The sequence below is a fragment of the Canis aureus genome, chromosome 2 (genome assembly GCF_053574225.1).
Source record: "Canis aureus isolate CA01 chromosome 2, VMU_Caureus_v.1.0, whole genome shotgun sequence".
NCBI lineage: Eukaryota > Metazoa > Chordata > Mammalia > Carnivora > Canidae > Canis > Canis aureus.
This window is the reverse complement of record NC_135612.1, coordinates 26,786,029-26,803,574: the sequence shown is the minus strand read 5'-3', so window position 1 is coordinate 26,803,574 and position 17,546 is coordinate 26,786,029. Positions and strand designations below refer to the sequence as shown.

Here is a 17,546-nt window from a genome sequence, read left to right as displayed (position 1 = left end):
CATTTCTTGGATGAAGAAGAGCTCATAGACTCTGAAGACACAGCTCTGGCATTCCTAGCTTTCTTTATTCTGCTACATCTCTCCCGTTCAAATCCTACTGCTTTGTAGTCAGTTCTGAAAATAAATTCCAAAGGCAAAAATCATTTATAATTAAAATACCCTTCAAAGCTCTTTCATTATTACCAGGACTTGGGCCATTATTAAAATAGAAGCTAAAAATTTACATCTTAGGCTTGTGTTTTTGTACTCTAGGTTGGCCTCTGTTACCATGGAACAATGGAAGGGGGTAATGGGGGCTGGGTATCAGGGAAAGCAAAGGAATAATAGAACTGTTTCTCTCCTACCCTCCCTCTCTTGTCTGAGCCTGGTTCTTCAGTGATGCAGGAAGTAACTGGAAAGTTATTCTTGTCCACTATCCTCTTTCTGGGACTCTTCACTGTGCTCAGGCCAGTGGGGCTCCTGTTTTGGAAGGAAGGGAGCCTTCTGTAACCTGTAGCTTCCATGTGTGCTCTGCTCTAAACCTCTAAGGCCTGGCAGCTGTTGTCATGCCTTTTATAGTTAATTTCTGCCAAGTGGCATCATGTGTTAATTATGAGTCATTTCCTCCATATTTGGACATAAGGACCCCAAGGGAGGGGACCATGTCTTAATATGCTGTTGCCAGTCATACAATGGAGTACATAGGAGGTATTCTATAAGTACCTGCTTGATGACTTGAGGGAAAAGGAAAAAGTTAAAAATACTTAGGTAAAAACAAGTTTATGTTCCAAATAAGATTTCAGCCTATTGACTTTTTTGTAATACAATGAAATCTTGGTTAAAATTAACTAACATCTCTAGTTAATTATAAATTTTCTTTTAGTTGTTCAACTTTGAAGTAGCAAAGCATAGATTGATAATTTTTTACTAAGGATTTAATAAAGCTGACTAAAATAAAATATTTCCAGGGTGAATTGCTAGAGTGCAGTTCCGTTTCAGTTCCATCTCCATCTGGTACCTTCTACCCGTTGAGTGTTTTCATGGGAGCATCAGTGCTTAGAACTCTGAGGATCTGGAGGATACTGAATTGCCAAAGGAAATTAAATGATCCTTGCTGTACTTCCCAAGGCAGAAGATGCTTAGGATGAACATATATTGTAAAAGATTTCTGAATATTCTTAGTTAACCAAATCTACACATAGACAACCCCTTTTCAGTGCAGATATCAATACATGTGTGTTCACATGTACATGCATTTGTCAGACATTAAATGAATAGCTACTATGAGCCATACTTTATGATAAGCATGTGTAACATTTAAAATTGGGGTACATTGAATAGTTAAGGCACATGAGCAACTAGCAATTTTGGTACAAATACAATGTCTAGTTAATAAAACTTTTCTTCTGTTTTTTTCTTAGACTGACATGAAAACCAAAGGAAGTTTACTTTGGGTTTTAGACCATACTAAAACTTCATTTGGGAGACGGAAGTTAAAGAAGTGGGTGGTCCAGCCACTCCTTAAACTAAGGTAAAGGGGATTCTTTTTTATGTGTTTAATCTGAAATTCTATAAAGTTGTGAAATGTATGTTAGTCTCCTTAAAACTAAGGTTACTATAGTTAATAGGAACAGAATTTTAGGGCACCGGGGTGGCTGAATGAAAGAAACAGTGATTCTTGGTCTCAGGGTTGTGAGTTTGAGTTCCATGTTGGGTGTAGAGATTTCTAAAAACAAATAAATAAACTTAAAAAAAAAAGAACAGTTTTAAATTGGAGAAGATTTTATTTTGTATCTGTCAATACACTAATATTTTGGGGATAGTTTCCTTGCCCCCAAGAATGAGTCTGCTTGCAGATTGGAAGACATGGGTTGTGTCCAGGGCAGGTGAGTTATCCAGTTAGTTTGGGTCATCAGTAGCGTAAGAGAGTGGGGAGTAGGGAGCTCAAAAGTTGGGGCACTGCCTTTCATAGAGAGCTTTAAATGCTAGCCTGAGTTGGTAGCCAAGGGAAGTTAATTCAGTAATTCTGAGCATGGGAGTGATAGGATCAGAACTGGGCTTGTGTGTGGGAGGGAACAAAGTGATAGTGGGGTGGGCAAATTAGCAAGTTCCTTGGAGAGGTTCTGAAGGACCTGAGCTAAAGCAAGTAGGGATCTGAAAGAGGTCAGAAGGGAGATGTTTGGGAAAGTAGATGAGTATACTTGGAGCGCCTTCAGGGAAGGCAGCTGAATCTAGTGCCTAAAACACAGCTGTTTCCAAGTTTGTCTGCCCCTTGCAGTCCCTTGGGAAGCTTGGCAGATACTGATGCCCTTGTCTAAACCCCTAGAGAGTGTAATCTGTCTCCACTGTGGCCTGGAAATTGGAGTTTTTGATGCTCTCCAGATGATTCTGATATGCATATGAATTTGGAGACTCTGACCTAGAATGGTGCTTGTCAGTATGAGCCCCTTTAATGTGAAGGCTATATTATAGCATTCTTAGTATATACTGCTTTTTCTTACTCAAAATCATCCTTTGAGGTAGGTCTTTGAGAAGAGTAAGCAGATTCAGAGCTTCAATAACTTGCTCAATGTTTCACAGCTGGTAGAGCCCAGATTTAAAAACAGCATTGACTCCAGAGTAGAGCAGGCACTTAGATTATTTTCTGAATGACTTCCTAAATAGAGTGGTGAGCATGGTGTGGTGGTACAACAGCTATGTGTCAGCTCTGTCAACTGAGTGAGTCGGCCCACCGAATGCTTGAGTCTCGTGTCCTGTCCCATGTGCCTGCCTCCCCATGCCATGTTCTCCTCTTTGAAATGATAAACTGCCTCCTCACAGGGTTGCCGTAAGGAATAAGATGAGACAGAAACCCTAACTACCACTTTTAAGCTCTTTTTACAGGACAAGCACCATACTGGGCACCTTCTGTACATTGTAGCTTTTAAACTACAGAATAGTCTTGCTCTTGGCTGCATTTTACACTGAGCTTAGTACATAGTCATCTTTAGTAAAGGATAGCACATGTTGTTAGTAATAAGCTTTAAGACACTGTTAGGATGATGATCATTACCAAATCACTTTAAGATTTTAGTGGTTCACTCCAGTTTTTCTTCTTGACCATAAAGACCTTTGGGTGGGGAAACTGGGTAAAGAAGACATTCTGGAAGTGGAAGTATGGTTGACCCTTGAACAACCCAAGTTTGAACTGTGTGTAGATCCACTCACAGGTGGATTTTTGCTGATACAGTACTGTAAATATATTTCCTTATGATTTTCTTAACCTCTTCTTTCCTGTAACTTACTTTGTTATAAGAATACAGTATACAATACATATATAAAAATACATAGTGTTTGGCTATCTTATCAGTTAGGCTTCTGATCAACAGTAGGCTGTTAGTAGTTAAGTTTTGGAGGAGTTAAAAGTTATACTCCGATATTTGACTGTAGGGGGGGATGGCTTTCCTAATCTGCACTTTGTTCAAGAGTTCACTGCGCCTACTTGATGCAGTACTGAAATGAGGTAAGAATGCCTTGTGGAGCAAAAGCAGACAAGATGTCTTTCTGCAAAAAGTGTAGAAAGCCATCTACCTAAGTATCCATAGCACTTCTTGTACTCTTATTTGCTTGGTTGAAATATTCAGCAGAAACAGTCGGTAGAGACTTTTTCATGTAAATTAAAATTTTTATTTCTGTTGTTAAATTTTTTTTCTATTACCAGGATTAATTGGAGATAAACTCAGTAGACCATATTGTATGCTCTGTAGGAGCTGAATCATGTATCTTTTGGTATCATACTTTCCCAGAAAGGGCAAAAGAAAATAAGCCTGTGTTGAACACTGATGCTTTTCAAGTATCAGCTTGAAAACTCTAGACCATCCTAACACAGAGCTGATAACAAACACATAAAACTTTTTCCTTTGCCCCTTTAATTTTAGATCATAATTTTAAAACTTTTATCTTTCTAATTTACTAAAATTTATTTCAAAAAGAATTTGTTAAATATAATGGCACTTGCAACCTATTCCAAATACCTAAAGAAAGTTGTCAGCTGATTAGTCAGTGGTTCAGCTGTATGTTTATAATTGTTGATGCTAACTTGGGGCTCATGCAAATCACAGATCACATCAGTGTGGTTATCCAGGCTATATTCTGTCTTAAATGTTGGCAGCCAAAAGTTCATTTAGAGTCTGGTTTTCTTCTGTAGTGAGATCGTAGAACAGAAAAAAATGGTGACAAGGTATTTATTTAGCAAGGTAAGGTCAATCTCCCAAAGTTCTCCAAGAGCCCATTATTTGTTAGTTACCCACGAATTTTCTTAAATCCTTAAAGTTTTTGTTTTTGTTTTTGTTTTTGTTTTTCAGCCCATTTTAGTTCCTGGGGCAGTCACACAGTTCATAAATCCAGAACCAACTTTTTTAAGTTTCAGAAGATTTTTAACTCCTGATACTTTTTTTTTTTTTTTTTGTATAAAATGGTCTCTTTGGTGTAGAATTTTACTAGTGACTTTTAGAAAAGATAAATGGCTTTTATCCTATATATACTGACTGAGTCAAAGAATTTACTTAGATTATTGAGACTGGATTTTACTTTGTTGAAACCAAATTAGCTTCCCCCCCTTTTGTTGTTTATTTTTTTATTTTTTTTGAGAGGCTGAAAGCCATTTTATTTTTCTATAATTTTAAAAATTCAAGTATAATTAACATACGATGTTATAGTAGTTTCAGGTGTACAATGTAGTGAATCAGCAATTCTATGCCTTACTCAGTGCTCATCATGATTAGTATAGTCTTACTCCTCATCACGTATTTTACACATCTCCCCACCCACTTCCCTCTGGCAATTATAAGTTCTCTGTATTTAAGAGTTTGTTTTTTATAAATTGGTTATGCTTTCTTATGTGTTGTGATCTCTACTTTTTATCAGTTCTCCAGTTTTAGGCAAGGTGATTCTTCAGTGTAGTTTTCTGGCTTCTTCTTATAAATGAATGTCACATTGGCCAGTCATTAGTCCTAAGACCTTTTAAAATTATATTATTTTGAATTCATTCTTTTGAAGTTCCATCTTTGAATTTCTTCTGTTGCTTTGAATTGATAAGATCTTGTCAATTTTATATATAAACACCATATGTTCTTTGTTGGTTTGGTCAAAAAGCCCTAAAACACAAATTCTGCTTGTTAATTTTGAAAGAGGGGGAAAAAGAAAACTTTGGGAAGTATGGGATGAGTCTCTAAAATGTTGTTTTAGGGACGTCTTGGGTGGCTCAGTGGTTGAGCATCTATCTGCCTTCGGCTCAGGACTGATCCCAGGGTTCTGGGATCGAGTCCCACATCGGGCTCCCTGCATGGAGCCTGCTTCTCCCTCAGCCTATGTCTCTGCCTCTCTCTGTGTGTCTCTCATGAATAAATAAATAAAATCTTTTAAAAAAATAAAATAAACTGTTGTTTTAGGCAAAATTGTAATTTCCAAGGCAGATTTGTTCATCCAGAAGAAGGATTCAACATTTGGTAGCATAGTCTGTGTCTTAAAATATTAAACAAAAATAAGTTGTGGATTTCCTTTGTATCTCTTCTGTCTGCATCTTAAATGTTGATGTTACCCAGAGCGCTCTCCTGGGACCTCTTCTTTCACTTTCAGCACTACTTAGGATCTTATCTGGGGTCATGGTTGTTATAGCTCATATGCTGATGACTTTGTCACATTATCTCCAACAGCTCCATATTGGAGCTAGGATTGTCCATACTAGGACATCTCTGCCTCAGAAAATACTCAGTTTGAATGCTGAATGGAACAGATCGGAAACAAAGCATTTCCTTTAGTGAGAGAGCGATTTCTTGGAAATAAAGGTGTATGTGTGTGTGTGTGTGTGTGTGTGTGTGTGTGTGTGTGTGTGTGTCTTCATGCACACATACATGTGTGTACACATACCACATACCCAGAGCAGGATATTATTACTCACAAAGCAGAATCTGGGAAATCAATTCCTTCCCTTCTAGTGATTATTTTGTTCAACAGTGAAAACACTGGATTTCTGGCAAGAGGTACTATTATATCACCTTGCCTTTTTGTAAAATCATTTTTTATGAAAGACAGCCAGATGAAAGCCTTTTCATGAAAGGCTTTTTGTGTTTTGAGGAAACTGAGTATCTCCATGCCTCTGGTGTTGCCCTTCTCTATTTCTGCTCTGCACTATGAATTGATTACTTTTTAAAAAATGCATATATGATTATGTTGTTCCCTACAGTTTGCAGTTCTCACAGCACACTGAGGTGTCATTTATTTCTGGACCTTTGTACAATCTGTTTCCTTTGTCTAAAGTGGAAATTTGTACTCGTCTTTGTTTCCATTCTAGTTTGCTGCTTGTTTCTTCACAAGTTTTTTTTTTTTTCTGTTTATCTCTAGGTATCCTTTAAATGTTGGTATTTCAGAGACCTGAACTTTAGGAGCTGAGGTTTCTTTCTTCCCTAAACCTCCCCTCACTGCCTCTTCTCTTCTTACTGTCTTCTACCCTTACCACTAAGAACATATCTATTCCCATGACTCTAAATATCAAAATGTCAGTGATTCCCAAATCTGTATCTCTGGTCTTTGCTCTCCTATTCCCCAGGCTTAGATATTTCAGCTTAGATTCATAAGCACATAGATATATCACAGATAGCTCAAACTTCATGTATTTAGCCCTCTTCCCCATCCTGGTTTCCCCATTCTAGGAACTGCACTTCTACCAAAGAAGTTGCTTAGACCAGGAAGTTATCCTGGATGTTTCCTATTTGACAGCCATGCCCAATCTAATACTAAGTCCTGTTGCCTTTAGCTCTAAAATCTATCCAGAGTCTGTGCATGTCTTGTCATTTCCACTGCCATCACCTTGGTCTAAACTACGTTAGTTCTTACTTGGACATCTGCAGTATCCTAACTGATCTCTTTTTCAGGATAAAGACTCCCCTGCCTTAAACTCTCCATTGGCTTTCCACTGTGCTTCAAATGAAGTTAAAATTTTTAAACATGGCTCTTCTGGTTGATTCTCTCTTGCATCCATGCATTCATCATCTTCTGGTCAGTCTGGCCTTTCTTTGGTTCCTGCACATCCCAAAGCTTTTTCTCATCCTGTGGTCTTCGCATTTGCTGAGCTCTCTACCTAGAATGTTTTTTTTTTCTCTTCAGTCTTCACATGGCTGACTCCTTCTCTTTTAAGTCTTAACTTTAAAGTGTTACTTCTGAGAGATTTTTCTCTGCCTAATCTAAATTATGTTCCTTGTGCCATTCTTTAATAGCATATAGAGCTTAATATGATTGATATTTGTTTTTTCTGTTTATTTAATATCAGTCTCTCACTAAATTGTGTGTTTTATTTATAACAAGCATTCGATAAATATTTATTGAATGAATTATTAAAATAGTCATTCAACCCTTAACTCCGATATCTCCTTTGAGAAGTCCTCCTTTTTAAACTCCTTTCTTCTTCTGTAGTAAGTTAACTCCCCTCAATTTTGTTCAGCACCTTACCCTTCCATCACCAACCCCCACAGAATGTGTTGGGGGCTCATAGTGCTTTGAATATAATAGATACTCAGGAAATTATGAACATATGAATCCATTTGAAAATCTTAGGGTTCTAAGTAGGTTTTGAAAATAAAGGCACACCTCTGTAAGAGAAATTTATTTTTCTAAGAAAAACTCCTTGATTTTAAAAGCACTGTAGAAGCAGTTTTCCTACATATGATTCCTTGTTTTAGTGGAACAATTGCTTGGTCAGGTATGAAAACATTAACACTTAACAGTGGGAGAAGTGGTTTGGCAACATCTTGCATTTTTGTCAACTCTTAGTGGAATTAGAGTAAATAGAAATTACTTGGCATAAGTCATGCAACTTAGTAAGGAAACCAGGTTGCATCCTCCCACCTTAGGCATAGCTGGTTTTAAGTATCATGTAAAAGGTCTGACTCATAACTCTGAACACACCTGAATTGGAATTTGCTTAGAAATATTTGGGTATACTGTGATTTTCCTCTGACTCTTTAATGCCATTTCTGTGTAATTTGAATTCCACAATGGGTGATTTAGATAGTGCATTAGTTTGCTAGGAATAAAAAAGTATCACAAACTGGATAGCTCATTTGCTGCACAGTTCTTTCTGAGTTCTCACAGGGAGAAGCTGTTCCATGCCTCACTCCTAGCTTGTGGTGGTTTGTTGGCAATCTTTGATATCACTTGGCTTGTAGATGCATCTCTCTTTTGTCTGCCTTCGCATTCACATGGTGTCTTCCTGTGTGCATATCTGTTCACATTACTACTACTACTACTACTACTACTACTACTACTACTTCTTCTTCTTCTTCTTCTTCTTCTTCTTCTTCTTCTTTTCTTCTTCGTTCTTCTTTCTTCTTCTTCTTCTTCCTCTTCCTTCTTCCTTCTTTCTTCTTCTTCTTCTTTCTTCTTCTTCACCGAGAAAAAGCAGGAGCAGGGAGGAGAGGGAGAAGCAGACTCCCTGCTGCAGGGAGCTGGAGGATGCAGGGTGGATTCTGGCTGGATTCGGGAACTCCAGGATCATGACCTGAGCCAAGGCAGACATTCAGCTGACTGAGCCACCCAGGTGCCCCTACATGACATTCTTTCAGTAAGGATGGAATTATATTGGATTAGGGGCCTACCCTGTTCCAGTATAACCTTATCTTAACTAATTACATCTACAATTATCCTGTTTCCAGAGGAGTAGGAACTCCTGTATTTTTTTGTTGACACAATTTATCCCATAACAGGTAAGCTCAACAGTTTCGTCTTTCCTCCTTTTGGCACAAGTAGATTGGATATATTCATCTCTTGGGTGGAAACAAGTGTTTTGATTATCATTGAAATGTATTACACATTCAACATCTGAAGTGACATTGTAAAGAATGATTGAATTTTGTAAGTTGCAGACATTCTGCACTTTTGTGCCTGAAGTAAAGTACTCTGAAAAACCATCCATCTGTCTTACTTTTGAAAAGCATCCTGGTCTGTATCTGTCCGGGTGAAGGTATTTGTACAAAACGTTAGATTGATTTTAGGGAACAGAAAGTGACATTTATATGTTAAAAAAAAAAAAAAAAAAGAGTAAGGAAAGTATTTGTGTAGAAAGAAGCAGAGGTCCAAATCTAAGGGTCGAGGAAAGAAAACTAGCCATGGTAAGGAGAGGGCTGAGGGCTGAGAGGTAAGATGTGTTACTCTGTAAATGGGTCCTATGTGGGAGTGAGAAGAAAATGGCAGGGCAGAAAACTGATGTCTGACAGTACTTTTTTTGAGCCTGTGATATGTCTGTATGTCTGTTAATTCTTCCAGCTATCCTTGGGGTTAGTTATTTACTTCATTTTATAGATGGAGAAAACTGAAACTCAGGTTAATTATCCAAGATATCCAACTAGTACAAAGGGCCCATCTAGAAGCACAGTTTGGGAGGACTTGACCTTTATTTCTTCTTCCCTCACTCATTTGTGTCACTTTGTACAAGTTATGAATTTTGAACATCTCCATTTCTTCACCTGTAAAGTGGGAACTGTAATACCTGACTCACAGGGTTGTTGTAAGGACCAAATGAGACAGCGTATATAAAGAATTGCTCTGGTTCCTAGTATCAATTATGTGGTTAAGGAAAATAGATATAGTCTTTATAATTGGTTATAATTTATAACCAAAAAAATGTGAGCAACTAGTTATTAATAGGGGAATAGTTATCTAGTCTCACATTAGAATATGATGCAGCAGTTAAAATGAAGACAGTTGTATGATGACCCAGCTGGAGGCTTCCAGGGATCACAGGGTGGAGGCTGTGTGCTGTCTGTTGTCCCAGCATCTGTCTGGTCAGGTCTGCTGAATCTGGTACTTCCCTGTGTTTTATCTTTTGCCTGGACCTGCGGTCAGGATTGTGAGGAGAATTTGCAAGGAACACTGGTGAGTAGGTAGTGTCTCTGTCAGTCCTCTCTTAAAATGATGCAGCCATTAACACTTCAACTCTGTCATCTTATGTGGTCAGGCTTGGATCCCAACGTTTCTCATTTATTTAATGCTCTAAACCTAAGTCTCAGGAACTTAGAAAGCTCAGCCTCTGTTCTGATTGACTAAATACATGTTAATGTGTTTGTTAATACTGACACTGGTTGGAGAAACTAACTGCTTAACAACAAGAAAACACCACACAATGTGACTGCTCTAACAGTGGAAGTTGATCTTGTCTTTATTTTCTTTGCATAAACAATCCATGGTCTTTCCAGATTGAGGGTGGGCTGGAACTCATCAGATAGGCATTTAGGAACTCCACAGGCTGGGCACTGACATCCAGCCAGAGGAAGGGGGCAGAGCAGGGAGGACATATTTTTGGTTCACCAGGTCTTGTAGTGGCAGGTGCCACTTCTGCTCACATGTCATTGGCTAAAACTCGTTCTGATGGTGTCACTTAACTGCAAGGGAGGTTAACAAATATTTGTCAAGGATGAAGAAGATGTATTTAATGAACACCTAGCAGTCTGTTGCCAGAGATGGGCTGTTTCTCCTTTAACTTTGTAGTTGTTGTTTCAACTGTGTTTTCTTCTTCTTTTTTTTTTTTTAATGATTCACTCATTCAAATTTCTGAATAGGCAATACCTTCACATAGCTGCAGAGCTTAAAAATGGAAAAAGAGTGGTCCCCGGTTGGCTCAGTTGGTTAGGTGTCTGCCTTTGACTCAGGTTGTGATCCTGGGGTCTGGTGTTCTGGGATGGAATCCACATTGGGCTCACTGCTCAGTGGGGAGTCTGCCTCCTTTCCTCACCTTTACTCTTACTGTGTTCTCACTCTTTCAAATAAATAAAATATTAAAAAAAAAAAGGTAAAAAAATATATAGTGAAAGTTTGCCTCTCATCCCTGCCCCACATCTGCCCAGTTCCTACTGGATAATCATGGTAATTTTCTTGTGTATCTTTTTAGAGACTTTCTGTTTTAAAAAGCAAATAAATATGAATATATATTCATCCCTTCCTTTTTACATGGATGAGGCATGGTATACATAGTACTCTTTGCTTCTTTCCCATAATAGTATAAGATAGTAACTTTAAATTTTTTATTATTCAGTCTCAATGGCAAGACATTCCTCCTCTCAAGTTTCTAATCTGATTTGGTCAAGATATAGTCTAGTGAGGAGGAGATGCACACAGGGAAAGCTTTTGTACCTAAGATAAAATACTTATCTCCTATATGCTGTATAGCTCAGTACCACAGTTAAGAGTGAGTGAAGAATACTTTTTAGATTCAAATTAGGTTTTTAGAAAACTGTTAAAAAGAATTAAACATGCTAAGATTATTCTTCATATTTAAATCACATAAATAATTGAAATTAGCAAAACTGAAAATTGTTGGTGTTAGGAAGTAGGTCCCTACTATTGACTACATTTCTATGTAATTTCTAAAGCACTAAGTACATTTGAGTGATAGTTAAGTCTCTTGAATAATTACATGGCTTTTATTTTGGTAAACTCATATGTTTGGAGTATTAACATTTTATTTCTAATTCATAACTCTGGCCTAAATGATAAAGTAATAAAATGTTATGTATTTCTTTCACTTACCATTTAATTTATATTAACAAACCCAAATGCCATTTTAAACTCTTGGGAACTTGTTGCCCTGAGCTATGTTGGGAGGCCCTTTTCTTTGTGGTTTCCCATGGTCCATGAACCTGCCAGTGAGACGCAACACTGCTCATAAATGGGAAGGAAGAGTAGGAGGTCATACATAGCTGAGAGCTGAGATTGGTTGGTATTGACCCCTGCCTCTCTGCCTTTGCTGTGTGAACGTATGAGCAGAAACTGCTGTGCCAAGAAAAAAGTGACCTCAAATGGCTCTTATTCAAACATCTGCCCTGACTTAGTTCATACAGGAACCTGGTTTGCTTTGTTCTGTGGTAATCAGGCCTCCAGGGAAGTCTAAACTGGTTCACATGACCAGCAGTAAATGGCACCTTTCATATGTGCTGAGGAGGAGATATACAGGAGAGCGTGAGGAGGAAGAGTTGGGGAGATCTCTTTCCCTTCTTGGCTTCCTCAGCTTTATTTTTCCTTTCTTTTTGCCTTTACTGGTGGGGATTTTCACAATATATCCCCTCAAAAGGACTTCATTTCCTGTGGCTGTAATGTCAAAAATACTTCCCTATATGAAAACTAGATATGTTGTATAAATCATAAGACATCCTTTTAGGACAAAGCTGAGCTTCCTCAATAATAATAATAATAATAATAAGGAGGAGGAGGAAGACTGAAGGAACGGATTGAAGAAGGAGCTGGAAATGGGAGTTGACTTTGCTGCTGCAGTTGCCTTCCTAGGCCTTTGCAGATGTTGGTAATCAAAAGAATTGGGTTTTAAAAAGCCTTGTGGGAAACTTCAATGAAGGCCTTGTGTTGAAGTTAGGGAGCATATGGTAATGTGAGACCCTCAAAGGATCATAATTTCACTAAAGAGTAGGGACAAGGCCATATGTTTGTCTTCGCCTAGTCTTTAGAGGGAAAATTTGCCAAGAATTCTTAACCACAGGCTCATCCTCACTCAGGTTCCCTATTCTAATTTGTACTATCTGTTTGTGTGGTCTGGCAATTTCCAACTTGTGAAATTTGTTTTAAATGGCCCCATGCCTCAGGGTTCCTAGCAGAAGCAAATAAAAAAACCTCCCTGAAGGGATGTACTCTCAGTCCAGGCCTCCTGGGTATCCCAAAGAGAAAGCTCTACCATAAGCTTAAAAACCTCAATTACAAAAAGGCAGGGAGACAAGTAACCATGAGTGTGAGCAGAAATTCTAAAGAGCAGAATTAGAATCCCAAGATCTTCAGATAATGGGATTATGAAGCTAAGTATCAACAGTTAAGCTAAAGTTAAAAGAAATACAAAAAAGAATGAAAGATATGAGCACAGAGCAAAAATGCCATCAAAAGAGATTAGGTTGTTTTTTAAAAAGAACCACATACAACTTTTAGAAATAGTAGGTGGGTTACACAGGAATAGATACCTGGAGTGTAGCACAGAGAAACAATATAAAAAATATAAGAGCGAAAGGCAAAAAGAGAATTAAGTGCTCTAACATAATCCTCATCAGATTGTCCTTTGACAATCCTTTATTAAGGATGAGAATTTCTCATATTTCATGAAAGATATGAATCCTAATGTTTAGGAATCACAGTCGATTCAAAGTGTGTTTGAGAACAAACAAGAAATACACATTTCACTAAATCACACTGAAACTATGTGACAGGCACTACAATCAGATGTAAAAATATTACAGAGAGCAGAGAGCAAAGAAAGATCACCTGTGATACTCTAAAAATTACATAACTGATTTGATTTTCAATTTCACCAGCTGTTCTGTGCTTCATTTGCTTTCTTTCAGTGATTTCTTTTCATTTATTGAGGTTTGTTTGTTTCATTTAACCATCCCCTTTCCTGCCCAAACCTTTGTTATTTGTATGTCGGTTCCTGTTGCCTCTTGTTTCTCTTGATTCTTAGTCATCTAGTTGCTTTTTATGCTTGATTATCTTTGTGTACGGATTATGTTCTTTGGAAATTTAACTCCTGTTAATGGGAGGGCTAGGGTGAAGGTATGCTTCTGCGAGGTTCTTGGTAGCGTGACCATTCTGGGACCATCTTAATTCAGGTTCAGCATTTGATATGTTTTAGTCCATCCAAATGATGCTAACCTACTCCAAGTTCATCTTTACTGTGAGGCTAGCTCATTTTTCAGTAGATCTCTTCAATGTAAAAGTGGCTTTGACTGCTGGATTACTTCTCTGGGTTCTTGTTTTCCTTTAGATTTTGGTTTAGTTACTCCTTACCATTTTGTTCTTTGATGCTTTTATGAACACATTTTTGTTTCATTTGGCTTTTTCGATTGTCCTCATTAGAATGATAGTCTGAAAGTACTGGTTCTCATTAACACCAAAAGCAAAAATCATATTGTGCTTTTTTCAAAGACTCAAGTTTACATCCTAAACTGGTAATGGAGGGTGGCTGTCTGAAAATTGTTCTGTTTAATATTCTGAAAAGGGTGAATTGTTGTCTATTCGTAAAATGATGCATCACTAGAACAGGGGTAATAAAAATCCTCGAAAGCTTGTTTAGTAATTTATAATTTGCAATAAGGTACATACTCGAAATAGCTCTTTAGAATGTAATTTCTAAATAAAACCTTTCATTATCTGGAAGGTCTTGAGCATAATATTTGTGGATAACTCGTATCACATCTCCTTACTCAAACTATTCCTTCTTCTCCACCTTCCTTGCCTGGTCTTTTTTTTTTTTTTTTCTTTTTAATTTTATTTAAATTCAATTTGTCAACATACAGTATAACACCCAGTGCTCTTCCTTGCCTTATCTAATCTGTCACAACTCCTGTTAATTTGACCTTCTTATATCTCTTAAAACTGTGTGCCTCTTCATCCCTCTATTCTTTGCCCAAATTCAGATCATCAACCCCACTGCTCTGGGAGCTATAGATCCTACATGCAAATTAGAATGCCTTCTCACCAGTCTTCCTGCCCCTGTCCTTGTCCTTTCAGACATTAGCCATTGGCTCCATTATTCTCAGGAGAAAGTCTGAGCTGCTGTGTGGCCTGTGTCCCTCACGTGACCATTCATTGCCTGGCTGCCTAGCTTGTGCTGTCATGCTTTCACAATGTAGCCTTCATCTTCCTGTACATCTTCCTTTGCTGCTTCTACAATCAATACTTCTGTAAGCCCTCGGTACTTGTTCATTCAATGAACCAGTGAATGGTGTGTGTGATGCTAGGGAGAACCAAGTAATCATAAACCCTGTCATATTTCTGTTAGAAAGCTGTGTTAGGTAGGTAGTTGAGCCGTATTGCATGGCTAGCATGGTAATGTCTGAATTTAATTTCCTCATTTTATATCATCTGTCTTTAGAGCAACCCTTTCAGTGAAAAGTCAGAACAAACACACAACAAAAAACCACCTCTCCTCCGAAATTTGTATTTTAGCTTTCTCCCCCCAAGTAACTTTATGTTAGAATTATAGAGGCATTTCCACAAACAGCAACCAAGAGGTCCAGACTTCATCACATGTCCTTACGGTGTCAACAGCGGTAGGTTACGTACTGTTTCTGAGTGATAGCTACACACAACAGATGGCATCATCACCCAATTCATTTTCAAATGTGAAGGACTCTAGTGACACCCACTCTTAGTCCTTGAGTCTTTGGTGGTAAAGAAGAATCTTTGTCATCCTTAGGACCTCAAGTCCATTGTTTTTTGTCATATGGAATGAAATGACTCAGGTGCCTTCTTTTCATTTTTTAGAATGTGTAACGCTGTAAGATCGACTATAGAATACTGTAGGGCATCTTGACATAAATATTTTCATCATCATCTAGTTGACAGTGCTACTTTTTTTTTTCTTTTTGACAGTGCTACTTCTTGTTTTTTTGACTGTCATGATCACTGAATCTCTCTCATTGATTGCACCAAAATATTTTTTCTCTATTTTGGTGATCTGACATATTGTTTTATTAGAGTTACTTGGCAGTTTTGTTATTGCTGCTAAGTACAGTTCCAAGATATGTAGACTTTTTTAAAAAACCTGATTAGTAGTCATTTTTGGTCTGCATATAGGAGATAAAAGTAGAACTAGCTCCTCCAGTGGTGAGAAATTTATAGTAAACAGTGCCACACACCCTTTCATTCTCTCCCTGCCTGTTCTAAACGTCTGTAATGGGTTATGGCATTCTTTTTCAGTGCAGCCTACTAACCAGTCTCAACACAGTGCTTCAAGTCACCACCACGAGTCAGATTTGGCACTTGAGAACCCCGGACTATTCTTTCTTGTTCATTTTGCACCAAATATTTTTCTTTGCATGTCTGTGCCTTATGGCTCTGTACACAATTATATTTTGGGTGCTGTTTCCCCCCTTCCATGCTGTTCTTTGTGGTATCTACCAGACAAATTGTATAAGCAAATAAAGATTGCTGTAATAATGATGATAACAGCTAATATGTATTGATTAGTTACTATGTACCAGGCACTGTAGTGAATGTTTAGCATGCATTATTTCATTGCAGTCTTGTAACAACTCTGAGTTAGAGACCATTATTATTCCCATTTTATATATGGAGAAACTAGGACAAGACTAATTGGTAAATGATAGAGCCTGGATTTTAACTGAGGTCACCTGCCCAGATTTTTAACTTCTGAGTTATTACCTCCCTAACCAATGAAGGCTGGTTTAAAACCAAAATGATTCATAGTAAATATGCTTTTGCCTGTGCTATCATTAGGCTAAAATAAAAAGCCAGTACCTTTGTATTTTTCCAGATTGCGAACCGACATACCACCACCTTTTTTATCTCTAAGAAATTTATAGTTTTATGTCTATTTTTAAAAGATCTTCTGGAAGATTTCATAAATATGACTTAGGTTTTTATTAACCTCTTTTGCTTTTTATCTTTCCATAAATCCCAACAACCTTTGTAATTTTTGAGAGCACAGCTATCTTTGTAGGCTGTCTTATACGTTCACAGATGGTATTATTTTATCTGTCCTCATACCATCTGTAGCATCAACCTAGTCTGTTCCAATTGGTGTTATCTTTCATTTATGCAGGAGTGAGTTATTAAAATAAAACTTTATATTTGTATAGCATTTTGGGTAAACGTTAGGGTAAAACATTGATTTATTTTATCACAACAATCCTATGCAAAGAAAATTTAAATTTTTTTGCCTCATTTTGATTTACTTTATATGTAGTCTTTGGAATTGAGCTGAATTGAATTCAAGAACTACCTATTGAACACATATTGTGATAACAGAACTGTGGAAATGAAGAAATGATCCCTCTTCTCACTGAGCTTACAGTCCAGCTGAAAAGACAGAGAAATAAATACAGTTATGATTTTCACTATGGAAAGGCAATAGAGGGTTGTATGGAAAAGGATTTCAAAGGATTAAATCTGGTCTGATGAGTCCAGAAGGCCCTTTCAGAAGAAGGGTGAGTAGGAGTTGGCCAAAGTGGAGCTGGTAGGTAGTAGGAAAGAGAAAGAGAGTCTTCAATGCAGAGTGTGCAGCAAATGAGGAGGCCCAGATGTCAGGGAACTTGGAGTTACCAAAATATTGAAACAAGTTCAGTCTAACTGAGACTTAAAGTGAGAGGAAGAGAGTGATAGTGGCCTGAGGTGAGACTTGAGAGGTAAGCAGGGACCAGTGGGTTAATAAAGGGATCTAAGATTATTGGCAAGACATTGATGAGCTGAAAGCCAGAGATAAGACTCAAGCAGATTTGGAAGACTGCTCAGGCTACAGTGTGGAAAATGGATTGGAAAAAGGGAGAAATGGATGGGAGAAAGTTAGGAGGCTCTTTTTGCAGTCTGTATGAAAAATGATTTTTACTTAGACTAGTGTAACGGCAGTAGAGATGGATTGATTTGAGAGGCCACGCAACTGAGAATAGAGGAACCAGTGTGTATTTCTATAAAACTCTGGTGTATTCTACTATGTCATACTGAACCAAATTCCTGTTCTGCACAGTAGAGTATGAGCCAGAGAAAAATGGAACAAAAATGAAACCAGCTTAGTATGCATGTTGTTA

The 17,546-nt window shown here is 37.7% G+C and overlaps 1 protein-coding gene across 8 annotated transcripts in view; it reads left to right on the top strand.

Moving 5' to 3' along the window:
* MSH3 (mutS homolog 3) overlaps positions 1-17,546 on the top strand; it is a 185,272-nt gene that overhangs the window by 71,510 nt on the left and 96,216 nt on the right. For all 8 annotated transcript variants that reach the window (XR_013362092.1, XR_013362104.1, XR_013362096.1 and 5 more), the window contains one exon: positions 1,401-1,510. Coding sequence is in view for 4 of the 8 variants with exons in the window: in XM_077866538.1 (XP_077722664.1) it covers positions 1,401-1,510 (110 nt within the window). In the remaining 4 variants the exon portion in view is untranslated. The remainder of the gene's footprint in view (positions 1-1,400; positions 1,511-17,546) is intronic.